Source organism: Pelobates fuscus, chromosome 5 (genome assembly GCF_036172605.1).
Source record: "Pelobates fuscus isolate aPelFus1 chromosome 5, aPelFus1.pri, whole genome shotgun sequence".
Taxonomy (NCBI): Eukaryota; Metazoa; Chordata; class Amphibia; order Anura; family Pelobatidae; genus Pelobates; species Pelobates fuscus.
The window spans coordinates 170,745,346-170,763,824 of record NC_086321.1 but is presented as its reverse complement, the minus strand read 5'-3'; the positions used below and the strand labels follow the sequence as shown (position 1 = coordinate 170,763,824).

Below are 18,479 nucleotides of genomic sequence, written 5' to 3'. Positions count from 1 at the left end.
TAAATGAAGCAGGTTTAAGACCTTTGCAAATCTCATCTGAAGGAAGCATAGAATCTTCTGGATGGACGCGGAAACAGGGTTGACTTCAAACCTACAACACCGCTGAAAAAACTTCCAAATCCTAACGTAGAACCTTGAAGTAGATTCCTTGTAAGATGCCAACAAAAAATTTTTTATAACTTCAGGATCCAGACCTTTACTCTCTAAAATCTGGAGTTCAGAAACCAGGCCGTCAATCGGAATCTCCGAAGGGCCGGAAGAGGCACCATGGCGTCCTCTAGAATTACTCCTGAAAGAGGAAGCTTCCAAAAGGTGGCCCCCGGAAAGTTCAGGAGAACCGAGAACCAACTTCTTCTTGGCCACCATGGAAGGATTAGGATAATACTTACATTTTCCAGCCTTACTTTTTGAAGTATTCTGGGAATAAGCACTACTGGCGGGAAGATATATGCCAGGTTGAACTTCCATGGTACTGACAGGGCATCTATGAAATCCGGCCTGTCTGCTGGATTTAGGGATGCAAAACGTCTTGTCTTCCTGTTCACTCTGGATGCCATCAGGTCTATCTCTGGAACACCGAAGCGGACTGTGATGAACTTGAAAGTTCTGCATGACAGGGACCAATCTGCTTGTTTCAAATGATGCCTGCTCAGGGCATCTGCCACCACATTGAACTTTCCTAAAATGTGAACTGCAGAGATTGACATAAGGTGCACTTCTGCCCACAGCATGATTATTGAACAAAGGCTTTCTAATCTTGTTGATCTCGTACCTCCCTGTTTGTTCAAATATGCCACTGTCGTTCGATTGTCTGAACGAATTTGAATATGTTGATCTTTGATGAGAAACTGAAACGCCAAGAGTGCCATCCATACGGCCTTTAATTCCCTGAAGTTCGAGGAACATCTCATATCCTTCTCTTGCCAGGACCCCTGCTTCTTTATGTCTTCCAAATGGGCCCCCCAGCCCAGCGCAGAGGCGTCTGTTGTTATGATAGTGAAGGACTTCATCCGGAATGACAGACCCTCGTGGAGGAATCGAGAAAATGTCCACCACTGCAGACTTTTCAAAGTTAGATCGTTAAACCTCATCAGCCCATCTAGGCCGAGTTCCTGTCGATACCAGACTTGCAGAATGTTTCTTTGTAGAGGTCTCATTCTGGCTTTTGCCCAAGCGACTGCCGGGATTGAGGCTGTAACAGACCCAGCAAGCACCTGGCTTCTCTGATTGAAAACATACTTTTTTCTCTGAGATTCCGGATTAACCGCTTGATCTTTAGTATCTTCCCCTCTGGCAGGAATAACTTCATCTCGATAGAATCCAAAATTAGACCCAAGAACTGGATCCTTTGAACTGGCACTAGTTCCGATTTGTTGAAATTTATTAGCCAGCCATGCTTTTCCAGCGATTTGATGGCTGTCCCCAGGTCTAACTGTAGTTGAACTTGGGACTCTGCAATCAACAGCCAGTCGTCCAAATATGGAATGACAGCGATGCCCATACCTCTTAGAAAAGCTTGAACTACTACTAGAAGCTTTGTGAATACTCTGGGCGCTGATGCCAGGCCGAAAGGCAGTGCTCTGAATTGGTAATGTTTGGTTACCGATTGGCAGCACACCGCAACCGTAGAAAACTTTTGCTGGATTCTGCTATGGGTACATGAAGATAGGCATCTTTCAAATCCAGGGACGCAAACCAACTTTATGGGTGAATAAGCAGAGCAGCCGACTTTACTGTTTCCATGAGGAATTTCTTTTTGATAATCCGCTTGTTTACGGCCTTTAGGTCTAGGATAGGTCTGAACGAACCATCTGGTTTTGGCACCAAGAAAAGTCTTGAATAGGTGCCTTGATGTCTTTCCTTTAGAGGAACTTCTTCCACCACTCTTTTTAGTAACAGAGTCGATACTTCCCGCATCAGAGAGAGTTCCATATCTAGAGAATGAATCTCGGAACATAGAAACATGTTCTTTGGGGCTTGTGATAATTCTAGAGCGTATCCGTGCTCCATCACTGTAAGGACCCAGCGATCTGATGTTGTCTCTTTCCAGTGCTCTAGGAAGTGACTCAACCTTCCACCCACAGGCCTGGCGTCATCATTTTTTATTTCTCTTGGCAGTAAACCTTTCCTTCTTCCTATAATCAAAGGCTCTTTTCTGTTGACCCCTGAAATAGTCTCTACGAAAGGAACTTCTAAATGAGGGAAGTGTCTCTGCGTTACGGCTTCTAAACTGCTTCCTATATGATACTGGTAAAGCTTTCCTTCCTTCCTTCATCTGTTTCAACAACTCATCCAGTTTTGAACCGAAAAGTCTTCCTGGTTCAAAAGATAGTTCACACAGTGAATTATTAGATGCCGCATCTGCTGACCAATTTCTAAGCCAAAGCGCTCTTCTGGCGACTGTTGAAATACCTATATTCTTGGCCGATAATTTCAGGCTTTCTGCAGAGGCATCCACTAAAAATTCAGATGCCATACTGATATTTTTTAATAGCTTTAACGGGTCTTCCTTAGCTTCTCCCGTATATACCTTTTCTAGTTCTTCCAACCAAAGTTTTATGGGCCTTGGCAACGGATGACCCTGTAATCAAAGCTTTAGCTTGGGCTGCAGAAGAGATGAACAACATCTTTAAGGAGGAGTCCATGCGTTTATCCATGACCTCCTTGAGCCCGCTTGAATCTCCAATTGGTAATGTAGTCTTCTTACCTATTTGAGCAATAGGAACGCCCACTACAGGGACAGTATCCAGCTTACAGTCTTGTTCCGCTTCTATGGAAAGAGAGATTTAAAAACTGTCTAGCCAATAAACAGCATGTGACTTGGGAATTTTCCATTCTTTTAAATCAATTCCCCAATCTGTGGGTGAAAAAGAAACCTATTGGACTTTTACCCTGTTTCCTCAAGTTCAAATGCAACTGCACTTCTTTAATCAATTCCCCAAATGGATTCTACTGGGAATGCAGATTCCTCATTTGATGAGACACTGCTGAATTATCGCCATACTCAGAACCACTAGTTCCAAACTAGAATCGGAAGTTCCCAAGATCTTAGGCTTTTTGTTAGCATGTATTACAATCTGAGAATCCTGGGCAACCGAAGCCTGGATTGTCTGTAATGCTGCTGACCACATATCCACAACTGTTTGCTGCATACTTTGTTGCAACCAGCTGATAAAGTGGACATTTCTGTTCTTTGTGCTTCCTCTGAAGCTTCTTTGAACACACAGAGCAAAGTTTCCTTTTTACAACCATCTGGCATAAGATGGCCACACACAGAGCACATTAAATGCTTGGCTAGATGTACATTTCCCCTTCTCAGCAACTTTATCCAAATTTTCAGGATTATATACTGGGAACAGAAAACAAACAAGGGAAAATAAACAAAAATTTTTCCCTAAAGATTCAGGCTAGAACCATTTAAATAAAAACTTAATCAGTCTTACCTTAAATGGCCTGAGAGTGTGTTGGAGGGCAGGTGAGAAACACACTTTGCAACCGTTCTGAGAGCTCCTGGCAAACAGAGGTTGCTGCTGGTAATGCTCCTTTTAAGTCCTGTAACCAAACAAAAAACGCCAAGTTCAAATTTGGCGCCTGAATCCAGGTTCGCATTGCGCATGTGCATAGCGCTCTGCGACTCCCTGGTGGAACGCAACGCAACCTGTGTGTGCGTTCCACCGACAGGACCTCCCAGCCGACGCACGCCTGCATCCTTCGTCAGACCGGCACCTGGCACGGCAAGAGACGGAATAAATTCTGAGGGACCACGCCGTCCGGCGTGTTAAACGCTACTTACCCGAACATCAAGGAAGCAGAGCCTCCCGAGCCTCAGCCCTTCTCACCTGCTTCCTGGAGAACCTTCCTGCATAACCTCCCCTGCCGAAGGCAGGCAAAGAACTGGGGATGATCAGGAGGAGCTGCTACTTATTGGAAATGAGGTAATTAGGGGAGGGGTTAAAATGTTTGGAGATTTGCCTGCCTGTTTTTTCCCTCCAGATTGGATATCCCTATGGTGTAAGCACTGCCTCTAATCTGAAAGGAAAAAATACACTTTAGACACAACAGGGTAATCCCTGTATCCTGGACTGGTAGGGGGTACTTCAGAACTGGGTTGGGAACTATTGCTATAGACCAACATGGTATCTTCATTTTTTCTGGATTGGATGTTTCTTCCTAGTTAGTAAGGGGTGTGCATACTGGGCAACTAAACCAGTTAACTCCAGGGAACCGTACTGTTTATTTTTTGCTAGTTATCTTTTAGTTTTCAAACCCTGTCTGTTCCAAAGTGTATGTTTATACTTGAATTTTGTCATATACTAAAGGTCGGGACTAGGTTTTTTTTTTTGTTTTTGTTTTTTACACACACAAGAGACACACTTTTCTTTCAAAATGTGATGTAATTCAAAAGAATTAGATTTCAAAAATAGTGTTAAAGTGACAGTTGTCCTTTAAAGTAGAGTAGGACATAATAATTAAGAAACATGAAGGGATGAATTACCAAACAATGAAAACGCACAAGCAATATATGACTACTCTATTAGTCACAAAAAAACAATTCTATCAACTGCCGAATTAAATCCATCCTTCAAGAGATTCTTTCTTCCATAAACTTCCCATTGTAAATTAAATTCTTTGGTCTTGAGAGTTTAGTTACAAGTTCAGCAGCAAAATACCAAAACCGGATGGCTGACAAACCAACATGATTTAAGACTGCAGCTTGTTCTTATCATCCTCCCTTCTTAAACACCAGGAAATCCCACTTTATTTCACAGAGTTTTCATGACTGAGTCCTTGTGTATGTTGTCTCCGCTCTGCCTTCTGCCTTGGCTGCATACCTTGCCAGTGTGAAAAGATAATCACTCAGCCTGAATGGAAGAAAACAAAATACATAGAGGTGAGAAACATCTTAATTTTTAGCTTAACCCCTTAAGGACACATGACATGTCATGATTCCCTTTTATTCCAGAAGTTTGGTCCTTAAGGGGTTAAAGGACCACTATGGGCACCCAGACCACTTCAGCTCAATTAAGTGGTCTGGGTGCCAGGTCCCTCCAGTTTTACCCTGCAGCTGAGGCTGGATTCACTAAGGGTTAATCCAGCCTCTAGTGGCTGTCTCACTGACAGCCGCTAGAGACGCAACCGGGATTCTCACAGTGAGAAGACGCTGACGTCCATAGGAAAGCATTGAGTAATGCTTTTGTAACGGATCGCCTGGCACCCCGACTGGGTACCTCCGTTAAAGGATGCTCCTAGCGTTTCCTGAGGACTCCAAGCACTCTGGCAGACACCACAATCACCGAACAAGCATATAAATCCTCTCAAGCATATGAATGCTGTAGACAGTTGAATAGGAAACCATACAAATCGGTTTACACTCCTAGCAGTCAAACTGGAACAGCATACAATAAATCCTCCCCCAAGAATGAGACGACACTTCACTTTGAGGGTTAAAACAGGAACTCAGGTTTAATGGCAGGTACTCTGCTAGACAATTAGGCATTAACCAATCAACTATCAGTTACATCCCACATATTCCCTCCCCTCTGCTTGGGAGATAATTGAGTTTCTCACTGTATCTCCTCAATTATCTCCAAGCTAAAACGTATATATTTGTATAACTTTAAAACTATACATTTAATCTTAATCTATTATTAATCAGCACACTTGAAATATGAACATACTCAAAAATCATGCAAAACCTTCCATTAGTTCAAAAGTTAGTCGGAAGTCCTTTGTGACCGACCGCAGGCACATTTTCATGCCCAAAACAGTTCCACAGATTCAGGCTGTGCGGTCGGTCTATTTCTGCCCTGAAAATAACAAAGTCTCATCCGAAGGCGGCATTCAAATCGTCGAACGCACTTCGACTTCTGTCGAAGTGTCGAAGTGAAACCGGGGTTGTTTCCGTGGTGTTATATTGTCTACCAGAGGTCTATTTTACACCCAGAAATGACAAAGTCCCGTTCGAACGTGTGTTAGAATCTTCGAACGGGACTTAGTCTCCAACCGCAGTGTCGAAGGGTAGGGGAAGGTACAGCTCACCGCGTTCGACTGGATTAAAATGGCCGCCGTCACGTGTTCAACTGTAATGGCGGCCACTTCGACAACTTCGGCACTTCGACTGCATCCAAAGTACCAGTTTAAAAGTTGTAATACTGCTCCACAGTATTTAAAGGGCCAGGAACAGCATATAAACATCCATTGTGCCCAAATACCCTTCTTACAGGGTTAATACACCCCAGGGCCATAGTCGCAGGGCAGGAGGCTAGCAACCAGGCTTCTCCAGTTCACAGTGGCGAGGTTGGTTCCGCCACAGCTTTTATATGGGCTGTTTGAATGCACTCGCGGCTCTTGCCGCGCATGTGCATTTGGATCCGACGTTGGCAGGGGAGGAGAGGTCACCGGTGCCGAGGGAGCACAGAGCTGGAGAAAAGGAACCCCTTCAGGCCAGCGGGAGTGGTGCACCTAATGACCCTATAGTGCCAGGAAAACGAGTTTGCTTAAAGGACCACTATAGTGCCAGGAAAACAAACATACAAGCATTCTATTGTTGGCTTATGGTAAGCCATGTATGATTGAATCATAGATACTACGAAGAATGTTTCTGATGCCAAACTTATTTCACTAGGTGTGGGTTTCTCCCATTTGCATTACCAACCTGCAAGGATTCTACAAGAGAGAACTGGTAATGAAGATTTTTGCTACAAATGAGGAAGTTAGGACTTTGTCTCTTGTCTCCAGCAAACAAATTATACTATGCTCCTTGCTTAAGAGCTTGGCAAGTTTTGATTCCTTAACCATAAACAAGATTCACAACTTGTTAGTGCTATGATGGTTTTGGCCCAGTATTGTTTTGACTGATTATATAGTATAAGACTTCTACTCTACTTAAAGAGACATTATATGCACCCAGACAACTTCATCTCTATGGGGAAGCATTGGATTGGCTGCGATCATCAAGCATAATGATTTCAGCCAAAGAGGCGGGACCGAGGAGAGAGCATTGCAGAGTGAAAAGTAGGTATTCTACCTTTTTAACTCTTGCGGTGTGTGGGAAGGTTGGTCACCTAAACAGTGACTAGGACACTGGAGTATACCTTTGCCACTCTAGATCCAATTCTAAAACTAAAGAGCCTAGCACACTGCAGATCAAACCTAGGAGCACAGCCTCTAAGGGTTTGCCCAGTGCAAAGCCAATATGTAATCCTTGCTCCAAACTCTTAAGACATGCCTTTAACCCCTTAAGGACCAAACTTCTGGAATAAAAGGGAATCATGACATGTCACACATGGCATGTGTCCTTAATGGGTTAAAGGGTCTCAAATCAGGACAGATTGTATTGGGTTACTTCTACAATGTTTACTTTGTCCAGGTCAAATAATCCAATAATCCATTCCCCTTACCGACTGCCATCTGTCAAACTTTAGTATATTTTGTATATTTTGAATGTATATTTTGAATGTATATAGGATAAATGATTTGATGCAGAAGCATGAAAAATATGTGTTAAAGCAAGTCTGCAGCTTCTTTTACCTGTTCAAGTACTTCCCAACATTTGCATCTGCCTCTCCAGCCTTTACAATTTTGAAGGCACTGATAAGAAGAGAAATGTAATTAGTATACACTGGTTTAAAGTTCTCTAACAGAGTTACTCAAACTCACAATTTTATAGAATTGCAAATGTGAGGCTAAATAAGTCAAACTGTGTAAAGAGAAGCCTTCATTATTTTGGCCTCAATTTTGGAATTTGAATTAATTTAAGCCTTTAGAAAATATATCTTCTAAAAACGCCAATATACAACACCACATTGTAAGCTTTATTAGGCATTCTAGGTCTGATATCACATTGAGCTTTGATTATTTCCTACGTCTATTAAAATTGTCTATTTTAATTGTAGTTAAAACATTTAATACATTTATTAGATGGAGAATAATAAATAGTAGTTCATTACCTTCTCTCTGCTCTGCGGCACACAGCCCGGGCAACGTGCAGAGATGCACTCGCTTTTCCTCCCGACTGAAACATGGATAATGCATTGGTAATAGAAAAACAGTGATAGCGGCCTCTGCTGTACAAAGCAGAACTTACACCTACATTTAATTATTTTTGGACAAGCAAGGATTAAAATTTCCACAGTGATATGGGGATGTAAATAATTTACTAAATACACTTAAAAAAAAAAAAAAAAAGTCATGAATTCTTCTCACTATTTCCTATATTAAGTGCCTTAAAATAATTAGATGAAATAATGCATGTGTACAGTTTTAGGTTTATAAATCTGAAAAACAGGTTTCAGCTGAACTGCTGGGTTAATGACATTCCTGTTTTTACCAATACACTTTTTAAAGCATATGTATTATTCGCCAATCATCATCATTGTCCAGAACTGAGAGTGTTATATTCGTACGCTATAATCCCTGTGGCACGGATCCTCTTTTTTTTTGTGTTAGACATACCGGTAGGATGAAGTTATTCAGCGGGGGAAGCTGAGCAGTATATTTATCGATCCATTGTTCTAATTCCTGGACAGGTTCTGCATCAAATGTTGTTTTGACTACAGAAAAAATGGCAACGTATTAGCTGAGTGAATTTGCTTAATTACAACACACTGTTTTCACAAACCGTTCCATCAATGATGGCAAGCATATCCATGCATTTCAAAGTGCTATTTTTAAAGCCCAAAAGGGATTTATTTTTGTTATGGATTAGAGCTTGTAAAAAAATGTTTATTCCCCAAAACCTGAAATTTGCAATGTACCTATGTGGCTTTCTCTAGCAGAAGACAGGGGTGTTGCAATATTCGAGCCAATGTCCTGCAGCATACACTGGATCTGTTGAAGAAAAATGTATTTGCAAGTTAATTTGTGTTATAATATGGCTTATGTTAGTGGAGGATAGTATGCGGCCATACAAGCATAACCCTGGTAATTCCCTCACCACCAAGTTGTATGATACTACATATCTGAGTATGATGTCAGACATTACACGAGCAAAACAGAGACACTGACAGAGCAAGTTGTATACAGCACTGAGAAACATATTGTTAATACAGTACATTGACTGACACTGTTAGAAGCAACAATATATCATATTTGCAGCCCTAGATTTAGGATAACTGGTGCATTCATATTTGAACTCTTTATGGTCATAGCAATAACAATACTACATTTTACAGTTTGTGTTCTATTTAACGTTTGCCACTTTAAGCATCATACCAACTTTGCTCATTACAGTTTCTTTATCACAATGCACACTGGCTTGAAACTGCTGCTTTGTAAAGTCACTGCCACTATAAGCATACCTCGGCTTCCTGATGTCAAAGGAGGAATCTCACTTCTTTGCTTTTCCTTGATTCATCTAACATGTAGACCCAAGAACATCTTCCCCCAGCTTTGCCGACAGCCGCTGCATAGAGGTGTACCTAGAGTATCTCACCTTCAGGTGGATTTATGCACTGACACCACCTCATTTTTATTTAAAAACCAATCACCTTGCTAATAGTGGTTAGGGGCAGGGAGGTGGGGATGCCGACCCTCTGTTTTTGTCAACCTATTTTATGAGGCTTTACAAAAGATTTCCCATGATACCCAAAGCCTACCTAACTGCTTGGGATGGCATAATAAGGCTATTTAACTTCCTTATTAACTGTCCAAAATACACGGTATGGTAGGATTAGGCTATGCAGAACTGGTGCACAGCCAGACCACTCTCAACCCTTTCATCTGATCCATTAGTTGTGTTTGTTCATGTCTGTGAATGCAGATATGTAGTGGAATGAAACACATGTGCAATTCTCAAGGTAGTTCTGTCCTTTCTGGCCTCCACACCAACATCCATATTTCCCATCCTTTATATTTCCATCACTGGTTCTCCCTCCTCTCTCTATCCCCCACTTCTAAGTCTTACTCAATACCAGCTCTCTCCCTCCATCTTGTTATGCCAGTTGTGCCGTTTTCCCATCTCCCAAATAATTTGGTCTTTTGACTCCAACAGCCCATTCATGTTCCCTCTGTCCCCTACTAGTATGCTCATCCTTCACATCTCTCTCAAATCTCTCCATCCACAGCCCACATATCCTTCAAGTGCCAATACTGAGATTAATTCGCTTTGATTTTTAACAAAATGTATTTGTTTTGAACAGTACAAGCGCCAAAAGTTTAAGAAGGTAGAAAATACCATCATATCCCAATGCTAGATCATACAGAGATTCAAAAATATAGCACATTTTCTAGAGAGACTGGTATGAGAATGAGGAGTAAAAAAAAATTTGATTTTTACTACAATTTTACCACTATTAATAAAACATGTTTGTATTAAAATAAATAATATTGCATTTAAAATAAACTCTTTTTCAAAATGAACTAACACTATGTTTTGGTTTTAAAAAATATGGAATAAAAAAACATAAAATTGAATCCCATTATTTAGCTTTGCAATCAATATTAGTGTTAAAATAGTCAAGTACCACGGTCATGACTATAGCCTCTCTCTGGAACAGGATATCATAAAATGCTGAAACTCACTTTCACATGAAGGCTAAAAACACTGCACACATTTAACAAAAAGCATAATACAGACCATTTAAACATAGCTAAATAAGATCTTTTTTTTTTTTGTAGAAAAAAAAAAGAAATTCAAATAAAACAAAACAGGTTACCTTTTCAAGTTCTGCCACAAATGGGAGGTTAGCATCAATACCAAATTCTCTGGCCAGCCTGGGAAGACAAGAGGAAAAAAATTACTCAAATTTAAGAGTACCTGCCCTGCAAAACGTGGGGGAAAAGTAAAACATTGAGTTTAACTTTAGCAAGGAAGAGGGGCTTACACAACAAATGCTAATTAGCATTCTGATAGAGTCCTATGAAGTCTTATGTAAGAATGTTCACAAGGGAAAGCATTTCCTAATTTAGCAATTCGAACACAATTTGATATAGGGAACCCCCCCCCCCCAAAAAAAAACAACCTTGATAAATGTAAACAATACTTGATTTAAAACTGCAATGTTTACATTGCAGCACTAATTCAGCCCCTGTGGCTCTCTACCAGACAACCACTGGAGGTGCCTCCTGGATCCTAAAAGACTTTGTCTGGTAACTGACGTTGCACGTCCTCACACTCTGATGAGGACATCCAGTGCTTTCCTATGGGGAGTCCTAATACGCGTGTGGCATTAGTCACGCATGTGTATTAGAGCCCGCTTGTCGAGGGACGTCTGGTGAGGGAAAATTTAGCCGTGTATATGCCATGTACTCTTCAGGCTTGCAATGGTGAGTAACATTTAACCCCTTAAGGACACATGACATGTCTGACATGTCATGATTCCCTTTTATTCCAGAAGTTTGGTCCTTAAGGGGTTAAGGACTGGCTAGTAGGATTTGAAATTCTAAACCATATATTAGTTTTTCTGGACCAAATAAGTTGGGGCGGAACATATGGTCACAAAGACAATATATTATTATTTTTTATTTTTTAAATGTTATGACCGGTGAGGAGGAAGTTCGTTTAGAAGAAGGAAGACAGATTTTAGATCATCAGGCATATTATATATAGGGCACACATACCACCATAATTTTGTAATGATTACTTGATGAACTTGTAGTATAACATCAGGATTATTCACTTATACCCTGTTTCCACTGAGTGGTACGGTTCGGCTCGGTACGGTCTGGTACGCTATTTTGCAGTGGAAACTCTCACCTGAATAGGCTGGACCATTCTAACCCTTCCGAACCGTACCATATCGCTCAGTGGAAACGAGGCATTAAAATGTTGAAATTTTAAATTTAGGACCAAAACAGACTAACTTTAACCCTAGATATATATTCTGCTTGTTTCTATTTCTATGACATGTGAAACAATTCACTTATCACCTAATTTTTTTTTTTTAATTCTTTATTTTATTGTGCTTGTGGAAAAACAAATAGGCATGCAATGCCACAACAGCAGTTGCTCGCCAGTCAAATCAACATTTATAAACATGTTTTAGGCATACATTAACAGTGCACATTTTATATTATAAGAAACGATGGGTTCAAGAGAAATCTCTGTGTCGGCTATAAAGTAGCATAGGGTCGGAATTGAGACATATTGACACTGCTGACTTAAGGAGTGGAAGTCACGTGAGTATAAGCTTAAATGGGACATTTCCCGTAAAATAGGTTATATAGAGACTTTAAACAAGCTAGTATTATTGATCGTGCATACTTAATTACTCAAGTGAGAATAACAGTACTGTACTAGTGCTGGCTCATAGATGGAGGAGTTGTGATCTAGATCTTGGTGGTGTATACAGCATAATGTGAAAACACTAGAGTAAAATTAGGCTTAGTCAGTCAGCTGGAACCAACTCTATGTACCTGTGTAGACTATGCTCTGCTAGTTAGGGGTCAATTGGCAAAGTGATATCATCACCTAATTTTTATACATAAGTATTTGATAAATGCTTGCCACATCTACTTTAACAAAACGTTTCCTTAGAAAACTGTCAAACATTATGTCATTTTTTTTTGCATATACTGCATTCTTGGACATGTCTAATGGGGAGAATTACTATGGCACAATACATTTAAAACAAGTTCCCAGATGATAACATTACCCAATAGCTGAACTCAATTCATCAGTCGCTCCCAGTGCTTCAAATACAAGATCATCTTTGGGCCTCCTTTCTCCTGTGAATGTGCTGGACAAACCTGGGTACAAACAGAGCTCAAAACTCTCAGTAGGATTTGGTTACCTAAAAACTAGACCAAAAAGCAAGAAACATGTATTCACCTTTGTCTCCTGTTTTTGTGTAGATTTTGGGAAATGTCTTGGGTTTCTTTTTAGAGCTGAGGAAAAAAAATAAGTATCTGAGTATTAGGAGCTAGATCAAAGTCAAGTATAAACAAAAATAAACAAATGTTACTAGCGAGAAGAGTCTGTCCTGTTTGCATGTCGTGCATGAGGACTATGGTTTAGCATGCTGGAGTGGACTACCACCACTGGAAATCAGGTAAAATGGCAGGCCACAGCTTGTGGTGCACCCTTGGTTTGTGATACAACTGTACACTATCTAACACATTCTCGCTCTATCGACACATGCTAGTAGAATAGGATTTAAAACATTTTGTAACTGAAGTTTGTAGTAAATGTTTTAAAACATATGAGAATTGATATGACCTCATTAGAAATAAAAGGTAAGAAGGGAAGAATGAAAAGAGTGAATAACAAAAAATAAATAAAAATAACGATAAGTGAAAGAGAGAGAGAGGGGAAAAAATAGTGCAAAGTATCTTGCATGCTCAGTAGAGAAGAACTTAAATGGACACTATAGGCACCCAGACCACTTAATTGAAGGTGTCTGGGTGCAGTGTCACTGGTGCAATTTTTAAGAAACTGCAATAGCTACCTGCTAGGGTTAACTCCACCTCTAGTGGCCGTCTACCAGAGACAGGCTCTTAGACGACTTTTGGTTGCCTGACGCTGGACGTTCTCACGCTATGACATCCAGTGTCACCCAAAACACCATAGGAAAGCACTGAATAATGATTTAATATGGGGAAATCCTAATGTGAGTGTGGTCATTGCCGCGCATTAGGCATCCCCCACCGGCTGACGTCAGCAGGGGAGGAGAGAAGACCGTGCTGGACCCAGGTAAGTGACAGAAGGGGGGGGGGCTTCAACGGAGTGGGAAGATTTAGCGCCAAGAAAAAAAATAGTTTCCCCTTAATATAAGGAGTACTGATCTTTTGGACTCACAATGCCTAAAGGTGAGGAATGCAAATTTTGAGACCTGCAATTGGTAAATTAAAGTTAGGAGATTTTTTTTAGTAGTTGAGCTCCACAGTGAGTCCCTAGACAGCTTTAGACAATTCTTAACACGTCAGGCAAAGACGTCCTTAGATGGCAGTTCTGAAATGTCCTGCAACCTGTGGAAAGACAAAATCTTCACAAAAAGAATACAACATACCACCCCTGTCTTTCACTAAGTCCACCCTCCCTGACATCCTTCCCTATCGCGAGAGAGACTTGACATCAGTGGAGGTATATGAAGCTGAAGGAGAATTTGAAGTTGGAGAAAAAAAAAAGCTAAGTTCATTTTTGTTTGTCTGCAGGTGGAAGTGTGGACCAGCACAGACAGAATTACTAAAACCAAAACCAGTATTTTATGGAAACCCTGTTTTTGGTTGGAATAACCCTTTAATGATATTTGTCTTTCCCAAAGTTAATTATGGACATAAAAATGGGGTAGGCAAGTTTGGCACTCCAGATGTTTAAGACTGCATCTCACTCGATGCTTTGCCAGCATTATGGTGGGTGTAGTCTACAACTGGAGTGCCGAAAGGTTGCCTGCCATACACAATATATACACCGCCTTGTATACGTATAACTATTAAATGTATTGAAATACCATTAACATTTCAAAGCGATATTGGGGCAATTTGTTCATATGCTCAATAGCGACTATACCCGTTAGGGACGGGTACAAATATCTGAGGTATGTCATTCCAAAGTAAATGCTGGCCAGTCTGGCAATAAATAGAAAAAGGTTGGCCACGGAGGTTATCCACAGATTGGAGGGAACAGATAAGGGGGTAACCCTAGGTGAATAAAGCGAACAAAAAAGACAGAGAAAAGAATCTGTCCCTATAACTAGAAATGTATTAACGCAAAGAGCGCACATATAAAAGATTGGGGGAGTGGGGGGATGACAAGTAAAAAATCAGACTAAGTAGGAGGTTATGAGAAGCCCCTATAAAGATTGCCCAATCGTAAGAGAAAGATATTGGTCTGGGAATATAGTTCGAGTATGTTGCTACCCTGTAGAATGTCAGATAATCAAGGTGGGCAAATATCCTAAACTCAGTAGAAAATCTCCGCATAGACTCGTACAGGACACCAGGGAGTAAAGCTATTGTCGGCAATCTCCCATGTTATTATATGAGCTGAGCAAAGCACAGATCTAATCAGAAGAGGTAAGTAAATAATCAGAAGCCATGGTTGGCATTAAAGCTGACAATGGAACCAAGTTCTACTCCCTGTTAGTGATGAGATTGATGTAAATATATCTATATAACAAGAGTCTGTCGGTAAATAGCAATAATAAGCTAATGAACACCTAATAGTCTATTCCAAGGGAAGGTGCATTCATACAAGATGTCTTACATACACATAGCTGGTTGGCTGGCAATAATAAGCTTGTAGGCAAAATATACCTTGTCTAGTAGATGATACAATAGTTAGTACCGTCTTGCATATGTTGCAGACGTTGTGCTGCCTAAGAGTGCTAGGAGCTATAAGGTTGGCTAGCGATAAAAAGCTTATAGGCAAGAATATAGCTGATTGGTCCAATAGGCAATACAGTACTTCCTAGAATCTAGCGCACATTTAGCTACCTAATGTAAACCAGATTAAGATGCATTAGTATACCCTTAGCGCTTGAAGGTGTCCTGATAGGTATAAGAAGTGACTGATTTTCTGGAAAGAAGGTACCCTAATTAGCAACGTCTAGTATATAGTCGGCTGTCTTCTATTGATAGGGTTTAGAGTTCATCGCTGCCGATAGATCAAGAGGAGTTAGATAGTAGGAATAGTGCCTTCATGGGCACCTTGAACAGAAAAACAGTAGCTTTACTCCCTGGTGTCCTGTGCGAGTCTATGCGGAGATTTTCTACTGAGTTTAGGATATTTGCCCACCTTGATTATCTGACATTCTACAGGGTAGCAACATACTCTAACTATATTGCCAGACCAATATCTTTCTATTATTACGATTGGGCAATCTTTATAGGGGCTTCTCATAACCTCCTACTCAGTCTGTATTTTTACTTGTGTCATCCCCCCACTCCCCTAATCCTTTATATGTGTGCTCTTTGCGTTAACTACTGTCACTGACCGAGTCAGACAGTAAGTGCAAGGGGCTGTGTGTCTACAGTTTGTCTTTTTTGGTATCTCTAATAAAGTATCCTCTTAATTTTTTAATACATTTCTAGTTATAGGGACAGATTATTTTCTCTCTATTTTTGGTCAGTCTTGCAATAATCCTTATCCTGGCCATAATGTAATGTAAACTGAATGTTTATACCAACGCCTTAATGTTTTTCTGCTAGTATTATGTATTGACTGGGCTAGTGTGTCATTTTTGGTTCACCCATATGGGCTCAGGCTATACCAGAATGCTGGGAGTGAAAGTAACATGGGCACTCCAGCCCAAGAAGACTGCAATTCCCACAAGCCCAGCCAGCTGTGATACAAGTAATGTAGTCCTGTACCAGCAGGGTAGGTAGTGGAGCTCTGTATCAGGTGCTGTATGTGTCCTGTACCAGCAGGGTAGGTAGTGGAGCTCCGTATCAGGTGCTGTATGTGCCCCTGTACCAGCAGGGTAGGTGGAGCTCTGTATCAGGTGCTGTATGTGCCCCTGTACCAGCAGGGTAGGTAGTGGAGCTCTGTATGAGGTGCTGTATGTGCCCCTGTACCAGCAGGGTAGGTAGTGGAGCTCTGTATGAGGTGCTGTATGTGCCCCTGTACCAGCAGGCTAGGTAGTGGAGCTCTGTATCAGGTGCTGTATGTGCCCCTGTACCAGCAGGGTAGGTAGTGGAGCTCTGTATCAGGTGCTGTATGTGCCCCTGTACCAGCAGAGTAGGTAGTGGAGCTCTGTATCAGGTGCTGTATGTGCCCCTGTACCAGCAGGGTAGGTGGTGGAGCTCTGTATCAGGTGCTGTATGTACCCCTGTTATAATGATCACGTGATGTGCCTGGCATGCCTTGACTGACCTGCCCTCCGCAGCCCGGTCACAGTACAGCCGCCTGCCCACTAGCACACCGCGCACTGCTCCCGCAAACAGCGACCTCCCGGCAGCCATGATTCACAACCCAGCCCACCACTCGCGCCACGCCACAAACGTCACGTGATTGGTTAGCCTGTGTTAGTATACGCCCACTTGCCGGCTTTGATTGGGGGAAGAACAGTACGTGACATCTGGGCTGAGATTGGCCCAGCGTCACGAACCTTTCTAATTGGTGAACAGTTTTGTGCTCTGCTCTTTTCTAATTGGATGATGAAGGTCAAGTGACATGTTGGAGCTGATAGGTGGATTGTATAGACCGGGCTCACGGATAGCGATGGTGATTGGCTGGTAGGGCTGTACATCATTGTTTGTATTGGCTGGGCTGCAGGAGTGCAGGCTGGGGGTACCATTAGTGACAGAAGCTGGCTGCAAGTGGGACCTGGGTAAATACCTGTGACAGCCCCTCCACTAGTAATATATTATTATTATTATTATTATTTGTAAATCACCAACAAATTATACCAGCATTTACTGCATATTATAACAAATATCTAATGCCTGATAGGAAATAGTCTCCTAGTACCATCCACATCTGAAGAATGAACCTATACTATATTCTATTAGCTATATCACATGATACCTGTAATACTTTATACTATATTATATTAGCTATATCACATGATACCTGTAATACTTTATACTATATTATATTAGCTATATCACATGATACCTGTAATACTTTATACTATATTATATTAGCTATATCACATCATACCTGTAATACTTTATACTATATTATATTAGCTATATCACATCATACCTGTAATACTTTATACTATATTATATTAGCTATATCACATCATACCTGTAATACTTTATATTTATATTATATTCTATTAGCTATATCACATCATACCTGTAATACTTTATACTATATTATATTAGCTATATCACATGATACCTGTAATACTTTATACTATATTCTATTAGCTATATCACATCATACCTGTAATACTTTATATTTATATTATATTCTATTAGCTATATCATGATACCTGTAATACTTTATACTATATTATATTAGCTATATCACATCATACCTGTAATACTTTATACTATATTCTATTAGCTATATCACATCATACCTGTAATACTTTATATTTATATTCTATTCTATTAGCTATATCACATCATACCTGTAATACTTTATACTATATTATATTAGCTATATCACATGATACCTGTAATACTTTATACTATATTCTATTAGCTATATCACATCATACCTGTAATACTTTATATTTATATTATATTCTATTAGCTATATCACGATACCTGTAATACTTTATACTATATTATATTCTATTAGCTATATCACATCATACCTGTAATACTTTATATTTATATTCTATTCTATTAGCTATATCACATGATACCTGAAATACTTTATACTATATTATATTCTATTAGCTATATCACATCATACCTGTAATACTTTATATTTATATTATATTCTATTAGCTATATCACATGATACCTGTAATACTTTATTTTTATATTATATTCTTTTAGCTATATCACATGATACCTGTAACACTTTATATTTATATTATATTCTATTAGCTATATCACATCATACCTGTAATACTTTATATTTATATTATATTCTATTAGCTATATCACATCATACCTGTAATACTTTATACTATATTCTA

At 40.2% G+C, this 18,479-nt stretch overlaps 2 protein-coding genes across 5 annotated transcripts in view; one reads left to right on the top strand and one right to left on the bottom strand.

Moving 5' to 3' along the window:
- Nucleotides 1-4,421: 4,421 nt before the first annotated feature.
- On the bottom strand, nucleotides 4,422-16,878 carry MMAB (metabolism of cobalamin associated B). 2 transcript variants are annotated; one of them, XM_063454670.1, is made up of 9 exons: nucleotides 16,751-16,878; nucleotides 12,770-12,825; nucleotides 12,594-12,687; nucleotides 10,656-10,713; nucleotides 8,757-8,829; nucleotides 8,455-8,552; nucleotides 7,950-8,014; nucleotides 7,531-7,590; nucleotides 4,422-4,862 (listed from the first exon to the last, which is right to left on the bottom strand). In XM_063454670.1, the coding sequence occupies exons 1-9, from the start codon at nucleotides 16,837-16,839 to the stop codon at nucleotides 4,775-4,777; spliced, it is 681 nt and encodes a 226-aa protein (XP_063310740.1). In that variant the 5' UTR covers nucleotides 16,840-16,878; the 3' UTR covers nucleotides 4,422-4,774. The 2 variants fall into 2 exon arrangements, with proteins under 2 accessions (XP_063310740.1, XP_063310741.1); XM_063454671.1 differs by lacking the exon at nucleotides 7,531-7,590.
- A 248-nt stretch (nucleotides 16,879-17,126) lies between these two features.
- MVK (mevalonate kinase) overlaps nucleotides 17,127-18,479 on the top strand; it is a 28,654-nt gene continuing 27,301 nt past the window's right edge. For all 3 annotated transcript variants that reach the window (XM_063457079.1, XM_063457077.1, XM_063457078.1), the window contains exon 1: nucleotides 17,127-17,207. The gene's annotated coding sequence lies outside the window, so the exon portion shown is untranslated. The remainder of the gene's footprint in view (nucleotides 17,208-18,479) is intronic.